Genomic DNA, 18,896 nt, shown 5'->3' with positions numbered 1-18,896 from the left:
GTCTCAGTGAAAATTTTGCTCATAATCATTTTGCATAAGTGAAACTGAAATAATTCTTCATGTTACAAGAGGTTTTGAATCCTCTTATCTTCTTGAAAAAAAAAAGATGTGGAGGAGGAACACAGCAAAGAGCACACAGATGAAGGTTCAGAGTTTGCATTGGAGACTGGAGGTGGGGTTTAGTTGTACAGAGCTTGCTTTGCATGCATAAGAACCTGGGTTTGATCTGAACATAGAAAAAAATCCACCATATTTAGCCAGGAACAGTGGTGCAAACCTGCAATAATCCCACCACTTGGACTTGGGAGGTGGGGGCAGAGAATCAGAAGTTCAAGGCCATCCTTAGCTGTATAGCAAGTTCAAGGCTACCTGGGCTACATGATGTCCTTTCTCAAAACAAAAGCTCAGTTTGAAATCTCAGCTATAACAGCAAAATCATGGCCATATGCTGCAGGGTAATTGGAAGACAGCAAAATATCACAGTAACAAAGTTAGGACTACAGATCTGTAGTTTTTTTCTTTTGTTTTGTTTTGTTTTGTTTTTTGGTCTTTTGACCAAGGGTCTCCCTGTAGCCCCAGATGGCTTGGAACTTGATATGTAGACCAGGCTGGCCTTGAACTCACAGAGATTCACCTGCCTCTGCCTCCCGAGTACTGAGATTAAAGGAAGATCTGTGTTTTGAAGAAGACATTTGAAAGAATATAAGACCTCACTGGGCAGGGCAATGTGGATCCCAGGGAAAAAAATTAAAGTGGAAGACCTGTGTCCTTAGCTTCCAAGGAGAAGGGTGACCAAAAGAAGACATGAAGACAGGGACCAAACATCAACAAAAGTATCTTACATCTAGCTTTTCTGTGAGATAGTACCTGTGACATCTTTCTAGATGCTCTCTAAAATCTGGAGTTTGTTCACTCCCCTTAGTATTGTGCTTGGGTACATGTAACCTGATTTACTATTAGTCAGAACTCTGGGGTCCAGGTTAGAGGGGAACCAGAAAATACTATCAATAATGTAAGAACATACTTTGTACTTATCATGTGCTGGGCACCATAGAGAACTGTTCATGGATTGCTTTGCTTTAACCTCTTAAAACTTTATTAAGGAAGTAAGATTAGAGTCTGGTCTGCTGTTCCAGGCCTGTAATTTCAGCTAATCAGGAGGCTGAGGCAGAAGAACAGCAAGTGCAAGGCCAGCCTAGGCAACTTAGTAAGACACTGCTTCAGAATAAAAAAATAAAATAAAATAAAAGTAAAATAATTTTAAAGGCTAACAGTTTAGCTCAGTGGTAGAATGTTTGCCTAGTATTCAATCCTCAGTACTGGGGAAATAAAAGGAGGGAAAAAGAAAGGAAGGAGGGAGGGAGGGAAAGGAAGGAAGGAAGGGAAAAGATGGACGGGAAGGGAAGGGAAGGGAAGGGAAGGGAAGGGAAGGGAAGGGAAGGGAAGAAGGGCTAGAGAAACAGAACTGGTAGAATGAATATATATTTATAGGATTTATCAGCTTAGCTCACAGGATAGAGTCCGAGTAGTCCAACAATGGCTGCACCACACTGGAGAGGCTGAGAATCCGTAGTCGCTCAGTCCACAAGGCTGGATGTCTCAGTAGTCCCAATCTGGTGCTGAAGGTCTGACAAATTCCAAAAGATCAGCTAGTCTTCAGTATACAGCAACAAGACGAACTCACCAGCAAGAGAGAAGGCAAGCAGCAAGAAGCCAGGCATTCTCCTCTGCCATGGCCTTTTATACCAGCTGCCATCGGAAGGTAACAACCACATGTAGGGTGTCTTCCAGCTTCAGGTGATCCAATCAAGAAGATCTCTCTCATTTCAGTTAATCCCAGATCCAGTCAAGTTGACACCCAGGATTAGCCATCACAAGTCCACCCCTTGTCAACTTGACACACAATAGCATCTCTCTATGTCATGCTTAATTTTCAAATGAAAACAATGTTGAGGTCATAATTTCACCTAAAATGATATAACTATCTCATCACACAATGTCCAATGCATTATATAAGAGGAGGTGATAAGGTCTTCGAGGAATGCTTAGTCCTTTAGTATCTCATAACACAATATAATCATATAAGTTCACAACACTTAACCACTTAAAACTTATCTCAATTACACATTCAAAAAAGAATAACACAAGTATCTGCTTAACATATGTGTATACATGAATAAGCCTATTCTTAACCAAATAGAACAAAAATACTCATGTCACTTACAATCCACGTTTCTGCAACTGGTCACGTGGCCTAAGCTGGTATTTGTAACTACCTTCCTCTACTACCCATTCTGTATTTCCTCCACCATCAGCAAGCACCTCTGCAGGTCTTGTCTCCTTCCCTGGAGGAGTGACCTATACTTTCATCCCTGAAGGGTCTGGGCCATTTGTTGTCCTGTCTGGATTGGGTTGTTGCAGTTTCCCATTGACCTTAATCACAGGACATGGTAACACCAAAAGTCACCCTAAGGAATCTCCTGCCTTCCAGATATAATCTTCATTACCTCCATTGTGGAGACCCAGTCCCATTTCCCGCTGGTAGTCTGGGCCAATCACCCCTCGTAATACTGTTATTCCTTTCTTAGCCTGCTGACTTGAGGGCATCAGAAGCCCAAAGTGTCCAGGGGAAAGTCTTAGCTTCCAGTTCAAAGAAATGTTTGTTGTCTCTCCTGGCAGAAGCACTCCCTCCTCTGGAACCAAAACATCCAAGCCAGTAGAGTGCAAAGTCGAGGGTACAGGAAGGAAAAATTTTCATAGTGGGTCACCAGGGGTGATAGTGAGTGGAATCATTCCCACTTCCACCCCTTGATTCCTGGACCCATGAATTCTGGCCATAGGAGAAACTGTACCATATATTGGATGCTGATTCAAAGCATACACTGCCTTCTGGAGGACCCTGCCCCAGCCCTCCAGGCTGTTGCCACCTAACTGTCGCTGTAACTGTGTCTTTAAGAGACCGTTCCATTGTTCTATCAAGCCAGCTGCTTCAGGATGGTGGGGAACATGGACCGTTCCATGACCGTGGGTCCACTGTTACACTTCTTTGGCTGTGAAGTGAGTTCCCTGGTCACAAGCGATGCTGTGTAGAATACCATGACAGTGGATAAGGCATTCTGTAAGTCCCTGGATGGTAGTTTTGGCAGAAGCATTGTGTGTAAGAAAGGCAAATCCATAACCAGAATAAGTGTCTATTCCTGTAAGGACAAAGTGCTCTCCCCTCCAAGATGGAAGTGGTCCAAAGTCAACTTACCACCAGGTTGCAGACTGGTCACCACAGGGAATAGTGCCATACTGGGGGCTCAGTGTTGGTCTCTGCTGTTGGCAGATCTGGCACTCAGCTGTAGCCAGGTCTGCTTTCGTGAATGGGAGTCCATGCTGTCGAGCCAATGCATAACCTCCATCTCTGCCACCATGGCCACTTTGTTCATGGGTCCATTGAGCAATGACAGGGATAGCTGAAGAAAGAGGCTGACAGTCCAGCGGGTCATCTGATCTACTTGATTATTGAACTCATCTACTGCTGAAGCCACCTTTTGATGAGCATTTACATGAGACACAGGTATGTTCATATCCTTTGCCCATTTGGAGAGATCTAGCCACATACTTCTTCCCCAAATGCCTTTCCCACCAATTTTCCAATCATGCTACTTCCAAGTCCCTGACCATCCAGCCAAACCATTGGCTACAGCCCATGAATCAGCATATAATCACACTTCTGGCCACTTCTCCTTCCAAGCAAAATGCACAACCATGTGCACTGCCCGAAGCTCTGCCCACTGTGAAGACTTTCCTTCCCCAGAGTCCTTCAGGGTTGTTCCAGAAATTGGCTGTAATGCCGCAGCTGTCTACTTCTGAGTGGTGCCTGCATGGCGTGCACAACTGTCTGTAAACCAAGCCCTAGTCTTCTCTTCCTCAGTCAACCGATCATAGGGCACACCCCATGAAGCCATAGGTAGGTGCATGCTTGAGAACAGGAGGCATTGTAACAGGAGTAGGAACCATAGGCATGTGGGCAACTTCTTCATGTAACTTGCTTGTGCCCTCCAGGCCTGCTCAGGCCCGATCACATATATAACACTTCCATTTGATAATGGATTGTTGCTGTGCACGGCCTACTTTATGGCTTGGGGGGGTCAGATAACACCCAACTCATGATGGGCAGCTCCGGTCACATGGTGACTTGGTGGCCCATTGTCAAACGTTCAGTTTCCACTAAGGCCCAATAACAGGCTAAAAGCTGTCTCTCAAAGGGAGAATAGTTGTCTCTTTAGAATCTACATATGAAGGACCCAAGATTAAGAACTTGTCCAAGTTCACAGAACTAGTAAAAATGGAACGAAGACTCAAATTCAGCCATTCTGAATCCTTCCTTGATACCCAGCCCTACAACACCTTGTCCATGTCTTTATGTTAGCAGGCACCTCATCCAGTGGCTCCCTTAAACACCTAGTGTTTTTCAGTACAGATTGGAGACTAATCACTTAGTAACTTGGCTCAAGCAAATCCTAACTTATTCTAGATAAACACAGAAAAACAGCCCATTATAAAAATCCCCTCCCAGTAAAGCTTATCTCTAAATGTACTACAAGATAAACATGTATTATTTATTATTATTAATTATTATTATTATTATTAATCATTGCTATTGGCATTATGGCCTAATACATTCTTAAAGAATTCTAAGATAGAATTCTTATTGTAAAGAATATATGGAAAAAGGTAAGGGCCAAAGGAAAGGGGAAATTATGTCTGGCGGAAGATCCAATGCTGAGAAGCAATCAGTAAAAACTAATTAAAGGAATAAATAATTGAAGAAGAATGCAGGGAATCCAAAGCCCTGGGAAAGCCTCCTGGTGAGTCACACAGCTCGGGCACTCATAATGGAAGGTAGGAGATCAGCTTCTGCATGTTATAGACAGGATTTTCTCCCCACATTCAGAGAAATAGCAGTTCTGAAACTTGCTAAGAAAAAACACATAAGCAGACAGTTTTCTAGATTCACTTCCCGGTGGAAGTGGTTTAGCTTGCGTGGCCACAGAGGACTGTAACTGCTTCTGTCTGTTAGAAATAATCTCCTTGTTGCCAAACACTTATTTTCAGACACCAGTGCACACTACTATTTGAGTAGAATCAGACTGCACTAGAGACCACCTGGATGGTGGGGTATTGCCCTCTTTCAACAACAGATGAACTGCTTCAGGGAAAAATCAGTTATTTTCTCTTGACCCCCAAGACTACAAGTTGATACAGTGACCAAGTTGACAGCACCCTCTTCCCTGCTGTGGAGGATTAGCCCAGTTACTCTCCAGGTAACAGGAAGTTTCTTCCAGGTCCTGGTGACTAGCAGGAAGCTCGTATAGAATCTAGGGGGCCTGATTGTGAGTGATCCCTGGAGCCAGTGTCCATGTGAAATAAAGCCTAAATTAAAGATGGGTGCATGGACATTTGCTGTCCTGACAAATTCTCAAGGGTGACATTTTTGTCATTAACAAAAATATGAGGTCAAGTCCATCCTTCTCTTTATACCTGGGGTTCTTGGAAGATGATGATGATGATGATGATGGTGGTGGTGGTGGTGGTGGTGGTGGTGATGACGACGATGGTGATGATGATGATGACGATGATGACAATGATTACTGAGACAAGGCTGGCCTGGAACTTATTATGTAGATCATCCCAGACTGGTTTCAATCTCACAGCCATCTGTCTGCCTCTGTCTTCCTAGCACTGGTATCAAAGGTGTGCACCAGCATACCCCGCAGATTATTTTTAAATGAACTCTTCTTTCTTCATTCCTCTCCCCCTAACAATTTCATTACTGTCCCATCCCTCTCCTAAAATCACTCTTTAGGACTCTACTGCTTATTTTCTCCTTGAAAAATCAAACAAATACAACATGAGTTTGCCAACACACTCACCATAATCACTTCTGCCTCCCAAAATCCTCTTCTCTGCAGTTGGAGGCTTTGACCGCGTGTTCCTTTGGATTTCTTCTGAAGCCCTTGATTGCTCCTTCAGCAGGGATGGCCAACGTATTTGCTCAGTGGAGCTCTTCTGTTTTCTCAGCTCTTGTTTATTTTTTGCAGTCAATGGAATCACTCAGAAGCTATCTGTGTAGCCAAATTGTCTCCTAAGCAGGCAACAGGCCTTAACCTTCAACTGCTCCTTAGGCCTCTGAACCCAATCCCTTCTGGCACCACACCCAAGTCCTTAAGTGCCCTCTCCCTTTTCTCTCCTGCTCCTTTCCCCTCCCCACTCTCCTCTTCTCTCTCTTCATCCCTTCCTCTTTCACCTTTTAACATCTGAAACAGATCTTCATTTTAACAAACAGTTTTTGGTTTTGAAAGATTTTCCTTGGGTACAGAAGTCTAGACTGGCCATCTTTTCTTTGACAATTTATTCTTTAACCAACAGATAAAGCTTGCATACATTTGTGGAACACATACACTGTTTCGACTGAGGTACTGACTGGAATGTCATGTTCTTTTTTTCTGCTATCTGTCCTTGCCATTCCCATCTACACATCTGCTCACACCACTGTCCTGGGTCACCTGGATGCTCATCTTACCCACTCTCTGTTCATGGATCTGTTTTATCCTGTTCCCTCCCACGGTCATTTTCACCTTGACCAATCTCACCTAGCTTAGCCCCATCTGGAGAACATCACATGATGCATTCTTCCCCTTCTCCCCATCCCTTAGGGCACAGAGGACACTCAACACTTCTGATGATGGACTGCTTACATTGCCCAGTGCAGTCCCCCGCCCCCCAACTGCTGGCTAGCACCTCACCAAACTTGTTCCTGGAATCTTTCTAAAATACACAGGTTGTTTAGACTTCATTGTCTCCTACCTCAAACCCTTCCACTGCTTCCAAAATCAGTTTTGAATTTTAGCTTTCTTAGCAGGGCACACAGAGCACTCCAACCTTTTCCAGCCTCCCCTCCACTGCATACCCTCACCATCATTCACGATGATTCCTGGTCCTATTAATCTCTAAATCCCTTCGCCCTTTTCTTCCTCTTTAGGGTGTGCTAATACACAGTGAAGTGCAGTCCTCACAGGCACAAATTTAGGGACCTTGGTAAGTGTATGTACCCTCAAACAATAAACAGGGTATTTCCATCATCCCAAGAAGCTCTCCATGTCCAGACTAGTTGATACCCTATTTCCCTAACACGAGGGGGTAACCAGCACTGTCACTTTGTTGTTGTCTATTTATTACTTATTTTTTATTTTTGTTTCTATTTATGCATATGTCTATGTCTATGTGTGAGTATGTGTATGTACATGCAGGTGCCACAGAGGCCAGAAGAGGGTGCTAGAGCCCTCTGGAGTTGTAGGTAGTTGTGAGCCACCCAACATGGGTGCTCACCTGAGAGCCAACCTCAGGTCCTCTGCAAGAATAGCAAGTACTCTTAACTTCTGCACCAACTCTCCAGCCCGTTTGCTTACATTTTTGAGATAAAGCCTCATTATCCCAGGCTGGTCTTGAACTCATGCAGCTGAGGTTGGCCTTCCACTCCGATCTTCTCACCTCTATTTTGCACGTGTGCCACCATGCCCAACTTCCACTGTTGTATGGAATCTCTTAATTTTTTCAAAAGTATTTGATAATTTTGCTTTCTAATTTTGATCACTTTTAGCACTTTCATACATGTATACAATGCATTGTGATCCTCTTCATTCCCCCATCACCCCCTCTCACCCCCTCACTCCTGATGACCCTGCTCTTCTGCCCAATGAGTGCCCCTCCTTTCAAGTCTTTGTCTTCTTCAAAGTGTGACCCACTGAGTTTAATTAGGCTTGTTCAAATGAACATGGGTAGGGGGTTATTAAATGGCTCCCCCTCCTCTGGCCACTGCTGTCATTTCTATCACATCTAATCTTGTGTGTTTGGTGTCTGGCTTCAACATAATGTCTGTGAGATTGATATAGATTGTTGTATTTACCAGGAGTTCATTTTACTGCCAAGTAGCATTCTGCTGTTTAAACACACCACACTGTGTTTATACACTGGCAGACAGTTGAGTTGCTACCATTCTAGGGCTATTACAGATAAAATTGAAATAAACATTCTTATACAGTCATTTTGTGGTCATAGGTTTTTTTTTTTTTTTTTGAGAGTACAAATAACTAGGAGGGATGCTACTATAGCTAACATAATAAAAAATTGCCCAATATCTTTACATCGTGAACCCACATGCTGTACAATATTTAATGTTGTCAATATATTTACTTTTTAGCCATCCCATATGCGTTTTCATTGTGACTCTCCAAGTTCATTTTCTGGTAATTTAATACTGTTGAGCATCTTTCAGTTGTTTAGAAATAACATTCAAGTTTTTACTCTTTTCAAATATTTTCATTGACTTGAGAATTTCATACTGTATTCTGATCATATTCAGACCCCTCCAACCTCCACCCCTCCCACTCTATTTGTCCACTACTACTATTTGTCTTTTCTTTTTTTAAAGGCCTATTGAGTCTAATCTGTGCTTCCAAATGCTCTTGGGTCTTACAGCCTAGAGTCTGGTCAACACATCAGGTGACGTACCTGTAAAGAAATTGACTTTCTTCCTCCCCAGGGCTATCAGTTGCCAATAGATCCTCATCTAGACTGGGCTTCTTGCCACCTCCCCCAACCATGCTTAGTGTTTGTCTGGCTTGGGCTTGCACATGTCTTGTGCATGCAGTTGCAAGTGCTGTGGGTTCATATGTGCAAGCACTCTGTAGTATTTAGAGAACATGATTTCCTTGTACTCATCCACCACCTCTGGTTCTAACAATCTTTTTGTCCTCTCTTCCACAATGATACCTGAACCCTGGGAGGACAGGGTGTGATATAGGTATAATTATTCAATTGCAGTATTCCTTTTGCATTTTGTTTGTAAGGTTTTTTGTCAGATATATAACTTATCCCTATCTTTGGTTTATCCTTTCATTTTTTTAATGCTGACTTATGAAGACCAGAAAATTGCATTTTTATTTTTCAGTTGAAAATAAATATGTATATATAATTTGCTTGTGTGTGTGCGTGTGTATGCGTGTGTGTGTGTGTGTGTATGTGATGCTGGGGATTGAGTTTCCAAGGTCTTGTGCATACCAGACCAGTACTGCATCACTGAGCTAACATTCTCAGCCCAATGTATGAAATTTTTTAAATTTTAATATTTGTCCTATTTAAATGTGTGTGTGTGTGTGTGTGTGTGTGTGTGTGTGTGTGTGTGCAGGCACAGTGTGTAGAGATCAGAGGACAACTTTGGGTTTTCTCCTCCTATCATGGGTTCTGTGGATCAAACTCAAGTCATCAGGCTTGTGTGGCAAATGCTTTTTCCTGCTAAGCCATTCACCAGCTTTGAAATTCTTTTTTGTTGTTGTTTTTGATGATTTGCTTTAGTTTTTATTTGCAACTAGGTAATGTTTCACTTGATAATTTTTTTTTTTTTTTTTTTGAGATAGGGGCTCCCTGTAGCCCCAGCTGGCCTGGAACTCGCTATGCAGACCAGGCTGGCCTTGAACTCACAGATCCGCCTGCCTCTGCCTCCCAAGTGCTGCTGGAATTAAAGACATGTGCCACCACATCCAGCTATCACTTGATAAATTTTTTAAAAAAGAAAAAGAAAAATTTTTACATTTTATTATTTTTATTTTATGTATGTGAGTGTACCGGCTGCATGTATGCAAGTGCACCCGTGCCATCAGAGGTCAGAAGAGGGCAGCCCCTGGAACAGGATGCCTGTCAGCCGGCCATGTGGGTGCTGGAATTGAATCTAGGTCCTCTGCAAGAACAGTCAATGCTCTTAACTGCTGAGTTATTTCTTCAGTCCTATGAAAAGAACAATTCTTAAATGTTTAAAAAGATAACTAGATGAATTCAACAGTATTTCAAGTTGTGGCACAGCAGCCAGAAAGAATTAACTTTAACTGATTTTAAAATGCAGTAATTTGAGAATTAGGTTGGTCAGACCTTAGGACAAAAAGAGAATCATAAGTCTATCCCAACTGCATCCTATGATGCATCCCAATAAATTAGATGTCATTTCCTTAAATAATGAGAGAGGGAGGGAGGGAGGGAGGGAGAGAGAGAGAGAGAGAGAGAGAGAGAGAGAGAGAGATTCATTTGAGTAGCCCAAATTTGAAAGTCAAAAGTTTGTCATCTCCATTTCATTATTAAAATACACAGTTTCATATAGAAAAATTCTTTTTCAATGCAATTGACATTGGATGTTTGCACATGCATTTCTATTCTCTAAATATCTGATTATTACTAGTCACAGTTGGTTACTTTCTGAGCTTCTAGGCATCTGAGCATGAATATAAAGTCATCAGGTAGATTTCAATGGTAATGTTTTCTTGGGTACCATCACACTGGTTGACAAGCTACAGAACCTGACTATTAGGGAGAGTAATCAAACCAGAACACACGAGAGTCTGTTCATCATCATATGACTGGGAAATGTACCAAATCAGCCTGTTAAATGTGAGACCTACGGCTGTTACTGATGCTAACTTGCAGGCTGTGTGAACTAACTTTGGATTTGCTTCTTGGGTCCCAGAGAGCATCAGAAGAGGAGCTCCATGCTGGGTTGTAGCTGGTATCGTTGCTGGGGCCCAGCAGTTACACTTCTCTGCCCTGCTCTGTCGTCAGTCTGTGAGCTGCTTTTGAGGGACAGCTTCTTGCTGTTCTACCTTATGAGATGTAATAATTCAACTGTAAACCTAAAAATTTACAGCCAATTTTGAAAGAGATGCATCCTACCTCAGGATTGAATATTTCAATTGTGTTGTAATGATATGCTTCTTCTAAGTATGTTGTTATTAAATAAATACTTTTTAAAAATTAAAAAAAAAAAAGTTTGTCATTTGACTGTATCGTGCAGGAGTGATCTTATTCTAGGGAGACTCACTAATGTCTAAAATCACAAAGATCATGTAAAAACGACAATGGAACCATTATCCCTGTCCAGGGAATTAGACCTTAATGAATTCCATAGAGAAGTCCAATCTGATAATGGGAGCTTAAAAGTCACAATACTATTCTGACAGGAAGGTGTAGTGAAAAAAAGAAGAAGAAGAAGAAGAAGAAGAAGAAGAAGAAGAAGAAGAAGAAGAAGAAGAAGAAGAAGAAGAAGAAGAAGAAGAAGAAGAAGAAGGAGAAGAAGAAGAAGAAAGAAAAACTCCAGCAGTTCATGAAAAGTGCAATCTCCTCTCCCCTACAGGAAGCCAGAGCGGAGAGGCACTTGCTCAGCAGACAATGAGGCACAATCAGAGGAGCCCAGCACAGCAGGAATTAAGCATGTGAGAGTGGAGTGACTTCCTTCAACTATGCCTGGAAAGCCCAAACTTTTATCACTTAGACTCTTGTATTGTTCTTCCAAAGTCTCATGGACCCACAATTGGAATGATTACAAAGTACCAGAAGTAAGTGTAATATGCAGGTATTCAAGATGACAAATTTGTCTATAGAAAAGACATATGCATCAATAGCCAGAGTGTTCAGTTTCTAAATATGAAGTGCATGAAGCTTTAAAACTGAATGCATTTTTTTCCCTGAAAGTCAAGCAAAGCCAATGTTTATTCAAAGTGAACTATTTTATTAGAGTTGAAAAGAAAATCCCCAGGGCAGATAAGCTGTAAATCTCAGCAGCTTCCTGGAGGAGGAGAATGGAGGAGAGAAGGGGAAGTTATGGAGTTGGAGTTAGGCTGACATGGAGGTCAGCTGCACAGGGACAGGAAGCATATGGTGGGGTGCTGGTGGTGGGGTGTTTAGGGATTTTCCTCAGTCCTTCAAACATGCTTCTTAAAGATACAGCCATTATCTGGCATGCAACATCTGCTCCTGAAAGAGTTGGTTCTGCTGGCGGCGGGGGAAAGGAATGTAAGAAACATTAAATATTAGTTTTTTCTTTCAGAACCTGTAAAACTTTTGACTTATGATAAGAAATTATATATATATAGTCTTTTTGAGACAGGGTCTCCCTGAAGCCACAGCTGTCCTGGAACTTACTCTGTAGACCAGGCTGGCCTTGAACTCACAGAGGATCCACCTGCCTCTGCTTCCCGAGTGCTGGGATTAAAGGCGTGCGCCACCATGTCCGGCAAGAAATTCTAGTTTTTTAATTCCCCCACACTCAGAGATTTTTATTTAGGAAAAGGCCCTGAGGTATCCCTGAGCCTGACGGCCTGGGGTAGCTGGGGCTTCCCCACTCTTTGGCCAATTCCCTTGCTCCTTCCTTTGTGCCGATATATTTAAGCTGGCCGTTTGGGAAAGACTGTGAGGTCAGACCCCAGTCGATGGGGAAAACACAGAACTCTTGTGTCAAGGATAAAATATTAGGGGTAAAACCCCATCAGCCTTCTGCCTCAGGTGTACTTGCTGGATCTGACGGACCATGCATCCTTTTGCAAAAGTAAAAGCTGCCCTTGCTTTGTCTACCTGTTCTTTGTGCAGTTTTGATGGGTTCCTTGGGCCTCGGGTTTTATTTCTAACACCATTAACGGGTCTAAATCTTTCTCTTTAGTCAAGGCTCCCTGCTGGGGGCTGGAGTAGGAGACAATGTTACTCAAGTGACCAAGATCTCCACATAAGAGTGGTATGAACCTGCCCTGGACCAGCAGCACAAAAGAGAGCCGGCACCTGGTAGATGGTGGGAAGGTAGCTAGTCACCGTGATGACCCATTTTCACTCTAGAGACAATCAGTGCAGAACCTCCTGAATCCTACGTCAACTCTTTCCACAAATCATGTTGGAATGTTGTGTGTATTCCCAAACCCAGTACAGAGCACTCCTGAAATTTTTCCAAGAATTTGGTCATGACTGAATTACAAATGAACTGGAAGTTTAGAATTCTGATTGCAATGATTTAAGCTGAAAGCAAACATTCTTACTCACCTTTAATGCACTATATGCCTAGAAAGTCTGGCTGGAAAACTTGTGAGGGAAGCAATAGCGACCTTAAAAGAAAACAAGGAAGAACAGACCTGAAAGGCTATGCTTAAGAAATTAAAGAAGCAACCCAAATCAGTGAATTAACACTCGATGACACAGTGAGCTATTGATCAAAGAGAGAATTTATTCACAGAGCTTTTCAAATACAAACAAAATAGTACTTTTTTTTCTTTACAAAATGAATATTGAAATCAATGTGGTACAGCACAGCAGAATAGTGGATGGAAGAAAACAAGATCTAACGGCTGGAGAAATGCCTCTCTCTGCTCCCATATCTGTACTTGAACTCTTCCCTACAGTGAACAGAAGTTCTTGCTTTTCTTCGTAAGGATGTCATAGCAGAAGCTATTCAGAGAAATATTGCATGTCTTTGAATAATATTGAAATATGAAGGCTTAACTCTAAAATTCTGCATAAAGACTGAAGCAGGTGTAGAGTTTTATGCAGGATATACAAAATACTGATAGAGTGGTATATTGGTCCATGGACCAGGTATAATGTATGATTTATAAAATGGTAATACTGTGTCTTTAGCATATATTAAAAAGAAAACAAAAGAACAGTGTAGAGCTGACCCTCCCTCCATATAGTGGGTGTGATGATATATGCGTGTGTATGTGTATGTGTGCACGTACTTGTGTGCTTTCAGGTGCGGTCCTCACCTATAGGGAATGTCTGCAGAGTGCCTACCCTGCTTCCTAAGATAACACTGTTTCTACTAGCCCTTTTGACTCTCCCTAGTCCTCGCCTTTTTAAAAGAGAACAAAAACAAAATCCTTGTTTGCATATATAGATTTGCCTTGTGTGTGTATGTGATATACATTAACAATACTCTGTGGAATAGAAACATCCAACATCCTGCAATATTTTTAGCCTTTGGTCCATTTCTCTCCATCATTCCATACTCTCCATGCCTTTGACAACTCCCCCACCACCCTCCCTTCCTACAGAATGCTCCCAATTCCATGGAGTTTCATTTCAAGCACTGTTGGAATCAGAACCACCATTCCACCTTGCAAAACCAGCTGGATGCTTTGGCCCCTTCAAGCCCCTGTGGCCCAGCTCCTCTTCTGCTAGTTCCTGATGGCACGGTCTCAGTAGGGGTAGTGCTTCTGCTTCTTGCCCGAGAAGCAAGCTAGCCACGTGCACAGTAACATGGCAGCTGCGGCACCTGCTCCAGTGCAATAGTAGGCCCAGCCGATTTCACACTTGCCTAGGGACAAAGCAAGGAAAGAGAGGCAGCAAGATGAGAATGGTGTTGAGGAGGCTTCTTTGTGTCTTCTGGTGTGCGCACTTTGAAATACCCATTGACAATAAGGTATTCTCACTTGTGGGGAACCCACTGAGAGTTACAAGAGAAGAAGGGAAGGATGGTTGTGTGCATTTCCAAAGGTCCCTAGTCTGTGCCCCATGCCAGTTGAGAAGACTGAAGACTATTCCCTCCCACCATGCCCATGCCCATCCCTGAAGCAGAGGAGGGCAGGGGACATGATGGTATACATTCTCCTTTGACACCTTTAGCCTAAACTTGCATGTATATTAAGGAATTGTAGGGCAAAATTCAAAATACAGCCACAATCCTTCTGAAGAGGGAACCCATTTGAAGGATAATACCAAAGTGAACACTGATGCACACGGAACAGTCAAATGGACTCACACACTATGGTCTGAGCTGGAGAACTAAACTTCCCAGATTCTTCTGGGGCTGAGATTCACCTAAATGAAAGCATCATTTAAATGAAAACACTATAGATAGAGTTCAAATGGGTTCTAATTGCTCAAAGTTGGGTGATTACAGTAATAATATGTTCACATTCTAAAAAGACTTCCATTTCTTTTTCGTATGTTGTCTCAGTTGATCCTTCTAAAAACATTGGGAGGTAGGTTGTTGTTGACAGGAAACTAGAATTTAGAGAACTTGACAGCATCCTTCAAGATCATGTAGTTAGGGGCTGGAGAGATGGCCCTGTGGTTAAAAGCACTAGCTGCTCTTGCAGAAGACCCAGTTCAGTTCTCAGTACCCACATGGTGGCTAACAACCATCTATAGATCCAGTTCCAGGGAATCTGATGCCCTTTCTGATCTCCACGGGCACTGCATGACATGGGTACACTTACATACATCAGGTAACACACACATAGACATAAAATAAAAATAAACAAATCAAAAAAAAAATAAAGATCATGTAATTATTAAGAAACAGTCAGGCTTCAAACCAGCATTCTTAAGTCTAAGAATAAGAAGTCATTGATCCCAAATATCCTATATGGGTTAGTGAAAGAGGTTTCTACATTCATGAACCTTGGGGAGTGTTTGTTTGTGACAGGGTCTCCCATGTAGCCCAAACTATCACCAAGCTCACAATCCTTCTACCTTAGTCTCTGCAGTGCTGAATTAGATGCAGGTGTCACCACTTCTGAATAACTTGGATTTTCTTGGTGGCATCGACATTATTCTTTGCATGCATAATAAATGAGTCTGCCTATCTTCCACCGGACATTGCCCTTTCTGCTCCAATTCTAGTTCCCCTTTTGACTGTTTTAGTTTGAAAAGCAGTGGCAGGAATGAACCCCAGAACTCCAAGCATGCTAGGCAAGCACTCTACCATCAAGCCGCATATCCAGACTTGTAATTCCTCTTTTCACCAGTTTACCATCTATCTGTGTTCCAACAGCAAAAAGTTTTCCCCTCTATTGTTTTTCTTGCTTACATATTACATTAGACATCAACACAGACATCAGCACACTTGGATCTAACAGGGATTGAACATAGCAACTGCAGAATAAAAACCATGCTCCTTTTTCCACATTGGTCATTTTTACCTTCTTTCTTTATTTAAAAAAATAATAATTGCACTACCCCCAAATACAAAGACAATTAGATCTACCGTAGTCGTCAAGCATCAACAGCAGCACAGTTGGATGGAGAACTTGTACATCTCTGAAGTATTCTAGGATTTGACCCCCACACACAGACAACAGGCCATGCTGTTCAAGGTTCAGTGTTCATCCTTGATTTCTCCCTCTACATCCAACGATGATAGAAAACTGCAATTATGTATTCATTACTTTTGCACAAAATTATTGAGTTCCTCAAGGAAAAACTATTATTACATTTGGTCCTCAGAAGAACACAACATGGTTGGTAGCAAGATATCACCCCATCATCAGGAAGGAAAACTGAAGCAAGAAAAGCTGGATAACACACCTTCAACCACCAACGCCTTTAGCTGTGTGTACTGCCCACCCACTATGCCCGCAGCACTGCAGGCAGACTCGCCTGCCGGCTTTCCTCTCCTGACTTCCAGCCTCCACACACATCACGACCACAACAAAGCAAGAAGTTGCCATTTTAAAAAAAAAATCAAGTCGTTACTCTTATTTAGAACCCTTGAATCCTTAAAATGTTGTGACTATCTGTGGCCTACGGGGTCTACATTAAGCTGGTGACTGCTTGCCCCTTGTCTTCGGAACACACTGGCTAGCTTTTCTATAGCCCTCTGGGCTTGAGGCTGGAAGAGAGCCCCACACTCATGCCTCCCTCCACCAGGAAAAATTCTATTTCCAGATCTTCCAGGAACTGGCTTCTTCTCAGACAGCACCTCTCTAGGACACCTCTTCCTACTCACGCCTGTCTCCTCAGTGCTTCTGTCTCCCTGTCCTCCCTTATTTCCGCCACGGCACTCTCCATGGCTTGCAAATACTATGTGTGCATACGCAGTTCAGTCTGTCTCCTGAATGGAAGTTTCACTGATGGGGAGGCCTTTGCATGCCTTTGTTCCCTAACATACTCCACTGCAGTGTCTGGCCCGTCACAGACACTCAATAAATCATTCTTGAATGAAAAGCAAGGTGAAAGAAAAACCAAAAGGAAGCAAAGCAGGCAGGCCGGCAGCCAGGCCCTGAAAGGAGTAAAGCTGCAACTGTATTTTAAGAGTAACTCTATTCCTGTTTTGGCACTGAACTTGAAGGAGAAATTTCCAACCCAAGCATGCATTTCCAGCCTCCTACAGACTGCTGCATTCAACAGGATAATAGATTCCAAAGGATTACATCTCTACCTTGGGGCTGGTCTCTGGCCACAGTGACCTCCATTAACACTGATCAACAGGATAAGCATTTTTTTCAAGGGTGACAGAATTCCTGCTTCGTGACCACATTTGCTGACTACCACAGGCTGCGAGTCTTGGGAACCATCACCACTTTGAATTATTCTTTAGCGGGATTAAATAAATCTAGGAGGGAGAATTAACAGGCAACTAAGAGTAGCCAGTGGTTTAGAATCTTTCAGAGAGTCAGCAAAATGTGTGGTCTATCTGTTCCACACAGGGCTCATAACTTGGAGGGCAATTCATCGCTCATTATTAATAGGTATTGACCTACGCACAGTTCCACGACCTAACACGGAAGACAGAGTATATAACTGCCTATCAATTATTATACTTTCTCAAGAAAAAAGAAGCTGGCCTGGATGATTGAGAATGGTATATATGACAGTGGCTATATATATTAAAGATAAAAAGAGGGGCGACTGGGGGCTTGACTATCAAAGAGTCAAGCTAATATCTTTTTTTCTGCAGAGAAGTCATTAAGATAGAAGCTTGAACTTAGGAACTCCTAATTGACCAGGGAGCTACGCTGATGGAGTCAGTACTCCACCCAGTTCTCTAGATCCCTTTGCTGGTTCTGGGTGCCTATTCACCAGCCCCTGTTTGTACTTTACTTCTAAGAGGTTACGCTTGCAACTCTCCTAAAATCCATGAGTGGCTGGAAATAGTTTTCCTCCACTCCCTCTTGTGTGGCTGTAGCCACGGGTGGACTCAAAACATGTGTGCCAATTAACTGGTGGCTTCTCATACCCATGTGGACAGATTCTGCAGTGTAAGGACCCTTTCAGAGCACCTGTTGAGTTCAGGCTGGGCCTCACATCAAACTGTACCCTTCCTTGGCATCAGACCTTCATCACCTTGAATTCCTTCCTTCCTTCTTGGTTTCTCCTTGGCACATTCCCCTCTGTGTGTGCATGCGTGTTTGTGTGTTCGTGTGTGTGCCAGGTGCATACTTATGTAAATACATGTGGAGGCCAGAAATCAACCTTCATTGCTGTTCCTCAGGAGCTATCTACCTTGAGTTTTTGGCACAGGGTCTCTCATTGACCTAGAACTCACTGAGTAGGCTAGGCTGGGTAACTAGCAAACCCTGCCGATCTGCTTGATATCACAAGGACAGGCTTTGTTATGTGGTTTCTGGGGATTGATCCCAGGTCGTCATGATAGTACTACAAGCACTACTGACTGAGCCACATCCACAGCCCACAGGAGCACAGTTCCTTAATCTGGTAAGCAAAAACTTTCATCTCAAGATCTTCTCTTGGAAACCAAATCTAAGACAGCAGTGAGTGAGCCAAGCTTTTCTTGCCTGACTTTATCAGATGGTCTGTGAAGTTTCTTCAGTTGCAAAGGCTTAACCATCCCACCCAACAAGCACCCACATACCCAAGTCTTGCCAGCCATGAAAGACTGGGGAGGGGGCGTGGTAAGAGCGAGAGCAGAGCCTTTGGCGGCGGCAGCCTCACACTGCTCCTGTATTACCACCTTCCTGGGCAAACCCCATTCCTTGCCTTGGTCTGTGTATACTTGTAACTTCTCATTACTGTATCTCTGGATTCACTCTTTTTGTCATAAAACACGGACTATTCAGGAGTCCAACTGGATGAAAGTTTGGTAGAAACCAAATAAAGTTTCTCAAAATATTTGAGGATCTGAGGAAATAAGCCTCTGATTACACATATACATGAGTTTGTGATTGAAATTCAGCAACTGGTTAAGAGCCAACATGAGCAACTAACGCTCAGTGTGCTTTAAAAGAAAAACGTTATTTCAGACACAAAGACCTTCATTTATTAACTCATGAAATAAATAATTATTAAATCAAAGGTGACTT

General features: G+C 42.7%; 1 protein-coding gene across 2 annotated transcripts in view; it reads right to left on the bottom strand.

Annotated features, from left to right (window-relative positions):
- Positions 1 to 13,058: 13,058 nt before the first annotated feature.
- The window catches only part of Lhfpl6 (LHFPL tetraspan subfamily member 6), a 265,642-nt gene continuing 259,804 nt past the window's right edge, over positions 13,059 to 18,896 (bottom strand). For both annotated transcript variants that reach the window (XM_017802282.2, XM_008849356.3), the window contains exon 4: positions 13,059 to 14,167. In XM_017802282.2, coding sequence (XP_017657771.1) covers positions 14,049 to 14,167 — 119 coding nt within the window. In that variant the 3' untranslated portion in view covers positions 13,059 to 14,048. The remainder of the gene's footprint in view (positions 14,168 to 18,896) is intronic.

Source organism: Nannospalax galili, unplaced genomic scaffold, assembly GCF_000622305.1.
Source record: "Nannospalax galili isolate Female #2095 unplaced genomic scaffold, S.galili_v1.0 scaffold264, whole genome shotgun sequence".
NCBI classification, from domain to species: domain Eukaryota; kingdom Metazoa; phylum Chordata; class Mammalia; order Rodentia; family Spalacidae; genus Nannospalax; species Nannospalax galili.
This window is presented reverse-complemented; position numbering and strand designations above follow the sequence as displayed.